The following is a 13,651-nucleotide window of genomic DNA, read 5'->3' as shown; positions in this document are numbered from 1 at the left end:
GTTTGTTTATTAAAATTAATTTGTAACAAAAATTAACACACATATAAAACTTATTAAATAAAAAAAAAACAATATTACACATATTAAAATATTACAGATAAATCATACTCATCCCCACAAAAATCAACTCCTGTAATCTCAAAATAACTTCAAATTTATTATGTTTATCAACGATAATGATATTTTAATATTCACTAATGACTCGGTAAAATTGTTGGGGTGAGGAAAGTAAGTGTTGATCTTCTGAATTTTTTAATAAAAGCAATATCAATACTTTTAGCGTTATTATTGATTATTAGTTTTCTTATTTGAGTGGTGATTTATTGCCCGTTCTCATACCAAAAAAAAAAAAAGACATGGACAGGTAATGAATTTTTCAAATCCCAGGGGAGTTGGGGCGGTGTTGTCTTCCTAATCTCTTATAGGATCTGGGAGTAACTATATATCTCATGTAGTTAGTTATTTAGTTACATGTAATATTGATTTTATTTATATAAATATATTAATTTTAATTAAAATTTTATTTATTTTTACTATTTATTAAATATTTAATTAATAAATCTAGTATTTGATTACTGAATCAAGAGAAAAAATAAAGTTATTGGAACAAAAATACTTTGTAAATAGAATTATAAAGTTGTTATAATTATGAAATTCTTATTACTTCAAATTATTATTTCTAAATATTAATAATTAATGTTATATTAAGACTAAATATTAACTAGAACTATTTAGACTATTTCATATTGTGTTTATGTGTGTGTGGTGAAATAGTTGTTATTATAAACTGATATATGAGGGGTATCTATAACTAATGTATAACTACTTGTCAGATAACATGTACACTGAATTAACTTGTATAAGAATTTAACTAGAGAAATTGCTTGTGTTAGGAAAATACTTACGTGACAGTTATGTAAATGATTATTAAACTTGAAATTATTAAGTTATCTTATATAAAAAATGTTATGTCTTAATTATGTTATGCGTTATCCTAATCAAGAGTAATAAACAAGTAAGTACTGGGTATAAAGCAAATATTAGGTATAACATGAACCATATGAAGATATTTAAATGATCAAGATATGATTAATCAATCTAAATGAATTAAAAAAAAATACTTCATATGTTCTTATATAATATTGATTAAAAATTATTGCATACGGTAGAATGAGATTTATAAAAAGTTTCAAATCTTATTTAAATAATTAATGATTGTGGTATTGAAAACAAATATGACTTGACATAGTAGGTACACTTCCATGCTATAATGTCTAAATTAAAATATTGTCAATGAATTGATGATAATTACACAAAAGACTAATTACTGAAAGGTTAAGTCAAGCTACTTATCACTTTTCTAATGTTTAAAATATCATTATAAGTTCTCAGACATTGCACATGATCTTTAAATATAAATCAATTGATTGTTGAATTAACAATAAATTAAATTATTTGATTTATTTAATCATATTTTATTTAAGATTATAATTTATATTTGTGACCGGCTTATTAGGAAACCTAATAGGTCACGTATATAAGAACAATTTGCTATGAATTAAAATGGAATGATTAATTATATCTGACTTGATCAAAGACTAAAATGTAATTTATATAGGGAATTGCAAATCTAAATCTAAAAAAAACAAGTAGGGACCTAATCGAATAAATTTATAAAATTATCATGAATTAATATATGTGGTATTATTTAGAAAAAAAATTAATATTTTACCATTTTTATGGTTTTTAAGTTTCCGTAGTAAATAATACAAGAACTGAACAAGTTAATGAGTACCTGAAAATACATAAAAGAAAAGAGTTAATACTTAAAGACATAATAATCTCTCTTTCTAAAATGGTTTTAAATATTTTTTTTATTGGTGGTTTAGAATTATTTTTAGAGGTCAGATATTTGGAAGACCTGTGGATTGCAATAAGTACTGGTATTAAAGTAGTTATTTAAGGTTAAAAAAAATCTGATTTTTATATAAACCCTAAAAAAAATTAAATTTATCTAAGAGGATTTTTAAAAATTCTAATAAACTAATTTAAATTTACTTTTTTTTGGTATATGTTCGGTGAAGCTGGTGCACATACAGCACATGCGAGAAGCAGCAGTTCAAAGAATATGGGTTCTGATGTTGGTCCATGGGCCGGAAACGAGAATTGAAGAGGGCAGACTGTTAAAAGTCGATTGAATGAGCAAAGTAATTGTTTTTAGTGAAAGTTGAAATAGTGTAATTGTTGTGGTTATATTTTAAAATATTTTTATTTTAAAATATATTAAAATAATATTTTTTATTTTTTAAAAAATTATTTTTAATATCATCATATCAAAAATAATTTAAAAATATTTAAAAATTATTAATTTAAATAAAAAAATATATTTTTTAAAAAGAACATGTTCATAGGTGTTCTCATTTATAATACTGCGTGTTCTAAAAGCATGAATGTTTGATATTGATATTGTAATAATTTTTATTTTTTAAAATATATTATATATATATATATATATATATATATATATATTTTAAATAAAAAATGTATTTTTTATTTTTAATACCAATTTATCAAAATAATAAAAAAAATAATTTTTTAAAATAAAAAATACAACCTTTAGTGGCGTTCCCAAACATGTTTGTAATATAAAGAGTTGGAGTTTAAGGATCTACAACAGTAGTTCGCTCCAGTCACAACAAGAAAATGGGTCTAGAAAAAAAAAACTACATGAGCAACCCCCTATAGGTTAACAAGCTACAGTCGGCAGGATATGTTACTTTTTATGAAAAATACTCTGGTACTTTAAAAATTATCTATCATTTATGTTTCATTACTCAGATTAAATAACATACTAATATAATTGTATAAAAGTTCGTATCATAAAGTGATTTGTGAAAATACAAACATTATCTACTAGAAATGTAAATCATATAAACTTGAATATGATATATCAATTAACACATATAGGTTATGACTAAATTTTAGGGAAACAAACGGAATACTTTTGGAATACTAAAATATTCTCTAGTGTTTGTTGTAGCATATTTTTAATCAATATTATAAATATAAATATATATATTAAATAAAAGATCAGATCATTTACTTAGTGGGTTGACGAATAAATTAACAATGAATCATATATATATATAGTGTATAGCTTTTTTATTTATTCATGTGGGGATGTTCGGGTCAATTTGTGTGTATCTCAATTAATTTATATAATAATTATATTTTTCATTACCACAAAAGCATGGGGTCTAGAATTTCATATTATTGTAAACGATGTAATATAACTTCTAACACTTCTAATAATTTTCTCAACAATTAAGCCGGTTTATTATATCCTTACAAGCATTTTTAATGGAAAAAAATATTATAAAAAACTTAAATTATTAATATAGCATTTTAAATAGTATAATTATTTATTATTTGGTACTAACAAAATATTTTAACCAGCCATTTTATATCTTACATAGAATAAGAAAAAAAGAAAGGAGAAATTTGAAGATAAAAAATTGTTATTTTTATTTTATTTTATGACTTTTCTAAAAAAAATATATAGAAATTAATTCTTTATTTTAATAAAAGAGATTCTAACATCCTATAGAGTTTTTCTCAATTAAAAAGCTATACGGAGAAGAGAAAAAAATACAGAGAGCAAAGTTACCGTAATAGTCTTCATTAATTAATTTCATGTATCAGTGAGTTTACCACAACAGTCATCATTAATCCTCAATGTGTGAACTCAGCCAGAAGCTTTGGCAGAACAAGGGGGTAATAATGTAAATCAAGTTAACAAAGGAGGGCACAGTCGGTAATCAACTACTAACCGACTTCTCGACTTGGAGCGAATTTTGACCCTAACAAGCAGATGTACGAAATAAGAGAGATATTTGGAGCGAGTTTCAAAATTCTGTTCGCTTGATTGATTACTTCGCTGCGGGATTAATGGAGATGGAAGAGGATGGAGGAAAGGTGAGGGCGTTGATAGAAAAGGCCACCAATTCCACGGCGGCGCTCGTCGACTCCCGCCTCCTCAAAGCCATCAAAACGGTTGTCCGATACTCTGACTCGGAGCTCCGACTCGCCGCCCAAACCCTAATGGATCTCATGAAACGAGACCACTCTCAGGTTCCCTTCCGTTTGTTTTTCCCCTCACATTATCATCTTTTTTCATCATTATTCATTTAGGGCAAAATCTACGCTTCAAAATTGAAAAATAAATTGTGATTTTTCAGGTTAGGTATTTGACGCTTCTAATAATTGACGAGCTATTTATGCGATCAAAGCTATTTAGAACTCTAGTTGTTGAGAATTTAGATCAGTTGTTAAGTTTGAGCGTGGGATTTAGAAGAAACCACCCCCTTCCTGCTCCACCGGCAGTTGCGTCTATTTTGCGTTCGAAAGCGATTGAATTCTTAGAGAAATGGAATTCTTCGTTTGGAATTCATTACAGACAGATCAGGTTAGGTTTTGATTACCTTAAAACCACGCTCCGGCTTCAGTTCCCGAATGTTCAGGCTAATGCAGCTCGAGTTCAGCAGGAGAGGAGGGAAAGGGAGATGAAGACAAAAGAGATTCTAGTTAAGAAGTTTGAGGTTTTGAAGGAGAATTTAGTTCCGTTGAAGGAGGAAATTCGGGAAACGGTTGATGAGATTGGGGAGTGTTTAGAGATTGTGAAGAATAAAGAGGCCAATGTTGTGCTTGGTGCTCTAGATGATGATGAGGATTTTGAAGAGTTTCGTCCTTTGGAGTTGCGTCAGCTGCGGCTTGATTCGTTGAAAGAGGGGGAGAAGGTTTGTGAGAACAGTGAGAATAAAGTGGTTTTTGATGCATTGAGGGAGTTGTACAAGCTTTTAGTGACCAAGCACTTGGTTTCAGTCCAAGAAGGAATCTCTGTTCTAATCAGGGTTGAAGTGGCAGACACGAGATTAAGAGATTCTATGCTCAAGGAGTTCATTGACATCCGAAATCACCTTCAATCTGTGAAAAAGAAATGTGTTGAATCAGGTTGTGCTCTTCCAGACATTACAAAGCATGAAAAAGAAGAGGAAGAAGATTTTTGGGAGGAGGGTAAAGTTGAATCAACTGACCCTGGGAGTTTTAGTGAACCCAATAAGCAAAATGAAAATTCTGCTGCACCATCAACTTCTGGAGAGGTGAAAAATGACCCTTCTGAATGCAGTACCAAGAAGATGAAACGCGATGAGTTTCTGTGTTCTGAAGGTGGTGGAACTGATTCCAGCTCGCTTCGAAGCAAGCTGATGACCGTGGCCCCAGTGATAGAGTGGGGCTCTTTCTTGGACACTTGGGGTTCAAACAGGGATGTTTTAGCCAACCACAGGGGCTTGGAGCTTGAAAGTCACTGGGGTAGGGTGGACCATGATGCAGTTATTCCAGCAAAGAAAATTGCTGAATTAAACCTTCATGCAACTCTTTACAAAGAAGACAGAGTTGAAATCCAGCCATGTCGGGCTCCATTAGGGAAGGGTGGGCTCTGTCAGAGAAGAGATTTGAGAGTTTGCCCCTTTCATGGACCCATCATTCCCCGTGATGATGAAGGGAATCCTATCAATCAGGGCACTTCAACAAGTGATTTATCTCTTGATTTAGGGACTGGTTTCGTAGAGCAATTAGCCGAACAAGCTGTGAAGAATGTTCGGGACAGAGATAACAAGGAAGCAAGGAAAAGAAAAATGGATAAACAGTCACAGAAACGTGCTAAGCTTGCAAAGATACGGGAACACAATGAAGCTGTTCTGAGGGATGCTTCAGTGGCTTCAACTTCAAGGTCTTCAGTTTATGGGGACAATGTTGAGGCATCCAGCAGGGACAGGTTGTTGGCTAGAAACAAAAAAGATACCCTCGCATCCATGTTGCGCAAGAAAGTAACCACAAAAGATAGGCTGTCTCAGAGACTTTTGAATACAAGGGCAAGTGATGCAATGACAAGGCAGCTAAAGCTAGGTGAAGATGCCAATTATAGAGAAGCCTTTCCAAATCAATGGTAGAATACGGATATTGCCTTTGGGATTTGGGCTTTCCTAAAGACCAAGCATCTGAAGATACTTATGCTGGCAAGGGACGGATAGTCTCAGTCATACTGGCAGACAAACAGTTTCAGTTTTCTGTTGAAGCAGAAGAATTCTGCTCTGCACGTTCCGTGATGTTGCGCATCTACTCGATGCTGGTAGGCCTTCCAGAACAGAGAAAGATGAGTACTTCTGTAAGAAATCTTGTAATTGCATGCTTTAATTGGAAAGTTCTGTGATTGTATATATTTTCAACATTGTTGTGAGATATTTTAATCACAGGACAAAAATAAAGAATCGGAGCATTAGAGATTATTCACACCAATGAGTTTCCCAGAATATGAACTCTGTTGTAGACTTGTAGTTGCCAATAGGCAATCCTATATGACTATATCTGTTTCTGCACATTGCACGCGTTTCAGATGGCAGTAATTAGGTGTCTGGCGTGTCTTGCCATGCAATGATTCATGGCTTGGTTAAACTGGAAAATTGAGCATGCACGAACAGGTTGTTTAACAACAGAAGCAATGTGCTTCATCTCAGAAATTAATCAAAATCCCCAACACTAGTCTTTCGGAGTGCGGTTGGAATTGCTGTTAGGTAGAAAAGGTACTGAACTGATGTTTTTGGAATGTTATCATGTTTGGTTACTTGTGAAACAAGGGAGAATCAAAACCGTTATTTTAGTTGGCTACATTCTTTATTGAGGCAGACAAAAAGGTGACAAAGGGGAGAATTGGATTCTTTTTGCTCATAATGGCTCTTTCCTCTTGAAGTAACGTTGAAACCAAGCCCGCCCCATGATCATTCTAAATCATCTTTTTAACCATGATGACAGAGGATAGATGACAATCTGTCCACGTTTCAGAGACCACAAATATATTACCAATCTTGGGGCATGGCGGTGTCTTGATGGATCTGTGAAACCATGAAGTCTAAATACTTGGGGACAATCTCGACTATTTTGTTAGCCGTTACCCACTCTAATGCATGCCCTCCGCCATATCAAGGTGGCCGTGCACCTGTAATTAGGCTCTGGTTGTGGAAATTACACCACCCGTGTCTATTAAAAAACCGATAGAAGAGATGTGCTCACAAAAAAACAAAGTCAAGATACATCGGAGTGAAGTTCCTCATCAATATTATGGAGGAACAGAGGAGAAGCATTCGATAACATCAAGCACGCAAGCTTGAAGGGATTGAGTTTAAGTTGAGTTGAATGGAAAGTGGCCCAGACGACCTTGGAATTTCATCCTATTCCATGTATATTTTCTTACACGAGAATTTCATTACAGCCACTGTATGGATCAGGTCTGCCCCTTCAAGCATTGCTCACTCACACGACATCACTTTGTAATCAAGATAACCGGGTCTGCCACTATAAAAAAATTGCTCTCTTTTTTTTGGTTCTGTTATAATAATGGAGGAGTAACCAGTGCAAACTCAATTATTATTTCTATTGTTTCTGAAGGTAAATGCATGTATATATATGATAACATGTTCTTTAATGTCGTGGCATCATAAGAGAAATTGAGAAATGTTGAATAATTTGATGTCCCCTGAATACGAGACCCCAGAAGCGGTGAATAAGCAAGCATGCAACGAATTTTTTCTTTTTTTTCTTTTTAAAGAAACACACCAGTTAACAGAGCTAATAACTGTCAGGAGAATAAAGTTTTTTAAACATGAAAAGTCCAGGTTTTTGAGAATATTTTGGCATTATTAAACCTAAAATTACAGTTATTTTAAATATTTTTTACATTAATACGTGTCTCGTGTTTATTTTAATGAATACAAGGTTTTTTAACTGGAATAAAAGAATCAATTATTAATGAATAATTTATTGTTAGTATTATTATTTTCACATCAACTATATAATAATTGAAAAATACATTAAAATTAAATTAAAATTTTATAACAATATTTAGAAAACAATATCCAAACTGTTGCAAACTAGGTGCACGCTTTTTTTTTTTTTTGAAAAAAAATTATTTGGTTTCTTAAAGAAAATATTGTAATTCTCAATCCCATAATTTCTTTTCAGTTTTTTTTATATATATTTTTAATATCAAAACAATAAAAAATATTAATTTATTTTTTAAAATAAAAATTAAAAAAAGTGGATAAACCGTATCACCAAATAGTACCTAGGTTACATATACGCACTAACCACTCCTGCTGTCGGTATTCAAACAATTTAATAAAACTATAGTAATATGGTTCACTGACAGTGAAGCGCTGTAGGAAATCTGTTTTTTTTTTTTTTTTTTTTTTTTCAGTGTTTCATGTTAATGCAAGCCATCCATGTTGGAACTGCCTTTGCTCAGTATAATATAATCTGCCCCCCCACCCCCCTGGCCTACCTTGCTTTCCGCCATTAACTACCGCCAACAACAACAGCGAGGTAAAATAAATAAATTAAAACTGAAGGAATAATATAATCTAGTAATCATAGTATAGTTACCTCTTATCATTATTATTCCAGCTAATGTAATCTCCTATCTAAAACCTTTTTTCTGACATTTCCTCCCTCTCTTGCCTGAAACCGTTTGATGTTGATCTAATGTCTCTTACAATTTCGACAGTGACTCCCCCCCTCTCTCACCGATAAAGAAAAGCACCCCCTTTTGATTTAACACGAACAGATCTCACTGCTGATTCAATTCAACCTCTCCTTCCTCGTGTTTCTAATTTGATAAATCAACATCTCCTTCGTCGTGTTCTTCTTTGAATAAAAAAGGAGAGGTGGATTGGAAATACCAGGAAGAGAGTTGAAGCAGCAGCTATAAATTTGATTGGAAAGTTGTTGTTTTGGTGTTGTAGGAATGGAATTGGATAGCATTGAATGTGTGCCATCCTTAGATTTAACAGACGAGGGTGAGATCCACCACCACCACCATCTCCACCATTTCCCTTCTGTTTCAAAGCCACACAGCACCACCACCACCACCACCAATAATAATAACAATAACAATACTAATACTGTGGCTTCTTCTTTTCACTCTACTAGTGTTCATGAGCTCCTTGAATGCCCTGTTTGTACCAATTCTATGTACCCTCCTATTCATCAGGTTTGCCCCCCTTTCTTTCTTTCTTTTCTAGCACATGTTTTTCCTTTTCCTTTTTGGGGTTTTAATTTGTTGAATGCTTGATGCGGGTTTGGTGTGCCTTTTGTTATGTTGTTGTTGATCGGTCATAGCTAGGGCCGTTGAACCGTGGAAATTGCGGACTTGGTTTTGTTAGGATTTGTGCCTGTTGGTTTAATTGGTTGGATCGTGGAGATTTAGGTCGCCGGGCGCCTGTGCAGCTAAGTGAATTTTGGATGTATATTCATTTATGGGCCCGGAAGATTTTTGGTTTTTTTACTTTTGTAGAGTATAGGTTTTTGCTGGTTTTGTTATCTTAATATAGTCCCAAAGGATTTAGCAAATGCATGTACCCTCTGTAGCGAACGTGAAGAGTCATCTGGGATCCATCGTTTGGGTCTTGTGCTTGGCGCTGCTTATACAGATGCAAGGACATGGCGGCGGCAAGAATTGGATAGAGTGCTAGAGTACGTGCTGGGCAGCTATAGTGGTATAAGATTCTGAAAATGAATTGCAATTTCACTCTTCGAAACCTGAAGAACTAAATAAAGATGGCTACATCACATGATTCTAAGAACCTATGACCATTCATATGTGTGTGATGACCTCGATTTCATTTATATATGTTGGGGCAGTTGATTACAGTAACAGGGAGCTTTTCAGCTAAAAACATTAAAGTTTGAAATCTAAAGGCCTGTGTGAATTTTAGTTGGATACTGGGCTCTTGAGAACTGTCTGGTGACTTCTTCATAGTTGGATGTGGGGGTTTACCTGTATACAGTAGACACTATCTTACTGTATCCATGCAATGGAGGAAAACTTATACTTATAAATGCTGTTGATTGCGGGAAGCAGCAATCTTTGTCCTTTATTGTTATTGCTTTGGGCTAGCTTCCAAAATTTCTTATGCTTCCTAGATGACATTGGCTTTTGTTTACATATTGCTGTTTCTGCAGTGCCACAATGGCCATACACTCTGTTCAACCTGTAAAACACGAGTACACAATCGGTGTCCCACTTGTAGACAGGAGCTTGGTGACATTAGATGTCTAGCTTTGGAAAAAGTAGCTGAATCACTCGAGCTACCTTGCAAGTACATGTCACTTGGATGCCCAGAGATTTTTCCATACTACAGTAAACTAAAACATGAGAACTTGTGCAATTTTAGGCCATACAACTGTCCATATGCTGGATCAGAGTGTGTTATTGTTGGGGATATCCCATTCCTTGTTACTCATCTGAGGGATGATCACAAAGTGGACATGCATTCTGGGTGTACTTTCAACCATCGCTATGTCAAGTCTAATCCTCGTGAAGTAGAAAATGCAACATGGATGTTAACAGTAAGAATATGTCTATCTTGTTTACTTGAATTTTGATCACTATTCACTCACATTTATACCTGGATGCACATTACATGCTTCTCTCTTCTGGTTCTTTTGATCAATTTAGGGCATGACATGCTTCATTTTGGTTCTTTTGATCATGTTAAGACATGGTAACCAAACATAGATCATGCAACAAGTGAAGTCACATGTGCCATTTATACAAAGAACTTATTTCACTCCTTGATCTTCTCATTAAAGAGGTCATAAATGATGGCTATGCTGCTTAACTCCCATCCTTCCAAATAAATATTGAATTTCATGTAAGTGAAATATTACAAGTGTTAGTGTAGACTAAATTGAAATGTAGACGGTACGTGAGTCAGCTGTGTGATCTTGAGCTTATGTTTTGCCTGCATTCTCTTTGGTTGATGCCTTCACTGGTCCTAGTGCAGATGGGACTCTTTTATATCATATTAGAGATGGATTGAGTTCAGAAATGGTCAATATTTTTTATTTGTGCTTCATTAAGTAGCATAGCAAAGCATGGTATTCTTCATATTAAGGATACTTTTTCTTACTTTGGCAATTACCGAACTCTGTTTTTAATCATTTTGCTTTAGGTTTTCCACTGTTTTGGCCAGTATTTCTGCCTTCATTTTGAAGCTTTCCAGCTTGGGATGGCTCCTGTTTATATGGCATTCCTCAGATTCATGGGTGATGAGACAGAAGCTCGGAATTACAGCTACAGCCTGGAGGTTGGGGGAAATGGTCGGAAACTTATTTGGGAAGGCATGCCACGGAGTATAAGAGATAGCCACAGGAAGGTTAGGGACAGCCATGATGGACTTATTATACAACGTAACATGGCACTTTTCTTCTCTGGAGGAGACAGGAAGGAGTTAAAGCTGCGTGTTACAGGGCGGATATGGAAAGAACAGCAGAACCCAGAAGGTGGGGCATGCATTCCCAACCTTTGTAGTTAGGCTATTTATCACTTTCTTGCTCTCTACTGTGCGATCTATTTCTTGTAATACCGTTACTCAAATGCTGATCATTTTAAGAATCCTCATGTAGAATACTGGAGGCCCAAGCTTTATAAATTGTTAATAAACTTACTGATAAAACTGTCCTGGCTATGCCTTTCAATGGTTTTACCAGCTGCGCCAATATCCTTTGTAGTTTGCCTCTCCACTTGATAAAGCTCTAATTCACCTCATCTTAGGCTTTTTAAGACTTTCACATGTTATAATAAACAAGTGATTAATCTTGTTAGCAATTTTTTTTTAAAAGACAGTCACTTTGGCTAAAAGCTCAAAAAAGAAAAAGAAAAAAAGGAGTAAAAACAGGAAAATCGCAAGTATCTTATTGAGGTACTATAGAAGAAAACTATATGTTGACTCATAAGTCATTACATTGGTCAGATTATTATTTTTTAGTTGTTAAAAAAAGTAAAAACATTGCTAAGGTGTTTTATAGAAAAAACATCAATCATGAACCCAGAAATTTAATGTATATTTAATGGTAAACTTTTAAAATAATTAGATAATATATATATATATATATATTTTTTTTTTTTTAAATATTGAAACAGTGATATATTAGATAGACTTTAATCAACCTTGATTAGCCTGCATAACTTGTGATCTGAATCATGAGACTGTGTCAACTTTATAAAAAACGAATCAAAATAAATTATAAAACTCAATTTTAATTAATCAAATATTAAAAGGATAAAAAAAAAATTCAATTTAAAATTAAAAAAAAAAAGACCTAAGTAAATTTAGATAAACGAGCCAAACATGCAACTAAGTCATGAAAATGAGATTAACATATAAAAAAAAAAAAAAAAACATGAATGTAAGTTTTTAATTTAGTGTTGAAGAAAAAAATTGAAAAAATTAATTAATAAAACACATAAAAACCCTAAATTAACCAAGGTTAAAAAAAAAAACCCCAAATAAACTCGAGGTAACTCATTACTCGGGTTATTAAAAAAAATAATTTAGTGGAAAAAAAATTAAAAAAATTCACTTTTTATAAAAGAAGCTAAATGATAAAGAAAATTATCCAGACAAATCTTATAAAAAAAATAATTTTATCTGTGCATGATTTAAAAAATAATAATTATATTGATTTTATTTAAATAAAGTTTAAAAAAATTAAAAAGAGCCTTTAAAAAGGAGCCCACAAGTCTAGGCTTGATGACCTGCTCTTGGGACCAAAATCAAGGACAGACCTGCGCACCTGTCCATTTAATTTTTTTTTTGTTAGGGTTTGGAGCATGACGCGTTGATTTTGGTTTCGCCACCAACCACCTCGGGTGACTAGAAAATCAACATAGCAAAATTTTGACAAATAACCTGTTTTCCAGTCAATTTTTACCCCAGAAGCAACACCCTCTGGAACTAAATAAACCCTTCCAAGAATCTAAATTAACAAAGAGTTGTTCAAAAACTAAAAATCAACCTAAAATTAAAAATTATTCTTGTGCCCAAATCTACAGGTAAGATGGTAGGTAAAGAACACTTCAATAAAAAAAATTTATTGAATAAAACTCGTTAATATCAAAATTAACTTTTTTATAGATTAAAATCAGTATTAACGGAGTTTTCTCTTTTTTCATTGGAATCTAGAGGCCTAATCAAGTTTTTTTTTCTTTCACAAAAATTTAATGACCCACTCCTCTCACCAAATCAGGATAAAAAATAATAAAAATAAAGTTTTAAACTATAATTAAATTTTACAAAACTAGAAGGATAAAAAGTGTAGAAATTGGAAAGCTTGAGGGCTAAACTAAACTTTTTGTGTAAACTTTTACATTGCCATCTATCTTTCCTACCTTTTTAATTTTAATCCTTATCTTTTAATCGTTTCCTTTCTTAATAATAAAAAAACAATTGACCATCAATCAAGGAGAAAAAAAGTTTGATTACCAAAACAAGATTTTATTTTATTCTACTCCATAATTAATGAGATAGGTCACAATGCCACTTTGTCCGATAACCACATCTTTTAATGTTTATATATATATATATATATATATATAAAATAAGAAATGAACTTATTTAGAAAAATAAACTTTTAAAATACAATTTTTGAAAAGCATAGAAAACTTTTGCTTGATAAATTTATCTGACACGATAGCAACTTAACTTAACTCACAAATAATGTTTGATATTAGGATAAAAACTACTTTTTATTTGAA

The 13,651-nt window shown here is 32.6% G+C and overlaps 2 protein-coding genes across 2 annotated transcripts; both read left to right on the top strand.

Moving 5' to 3' along the window:
• The first annotated feature begins 3,855 nt into the window (after nt 1-3,855).
• Nucleotides 3,856-6,347, top strand: LOC118041510 (UV-stimulated scaffold protein A homolog). The gene is made up of 2 exons (XM_035048884.2): nt 3,856-4,131; nt 4,239-6,347. The coding sequence occupies exons 1-2, from the start codon at nt 3,949-3,951 to the stop codon at nt 6,009-6,011; spliced, it is 1,956 nt and encodes a 651-aa protein (XP_034904775.1). The 5' UTR covers nt 3,856-3,948; the 3' UTR covers nt 6,012-6,347.
• Nucleotides 6,348-8,466: 2,119 nt separating this feature from the next.
• On the top strand, nt 8,467-11,624 carry LOC118041511 (E3 ubiquitin-protein ligase SINAT3-like). Its single transcript, XM_035048885.2, has 3 exons — nt 8,467-9,103; nt 10,075-10,461; nt 11,067-11,624. Exons 1-3 carry the CDS (start codon nt 8,858-8,860, stop codon nt 11,427-11,429), a joined length of 996 nt encoding a protein of 331 aa, XP_034904776.1. The 5' UTR covers nt 8,467-8,857; the 3' UTR covers nt 11,430-11,624.
• Nucleotides 11,625-13,651: the final 2,027 nt, after the last annotated feature.

Source organism: Populus alba, chromosome 14 (genome assembly GCF_005239225.2).
Source record: "Populus alba chromosome 14, ASM523922v2, whole genome shotgun sequence".
Taxonomy (NCBI): domain Eukaryota; kingdom Viridiplantae; phylum Streptophyta; class Magnoliopsida; order Malpighiales; family Salicaceae; genus Populus; species Populus alba.
Note: the sequence above shows the minus strand (reverse complement) of the source record. Positions and strands in the feature narration are given on the sequence as shown.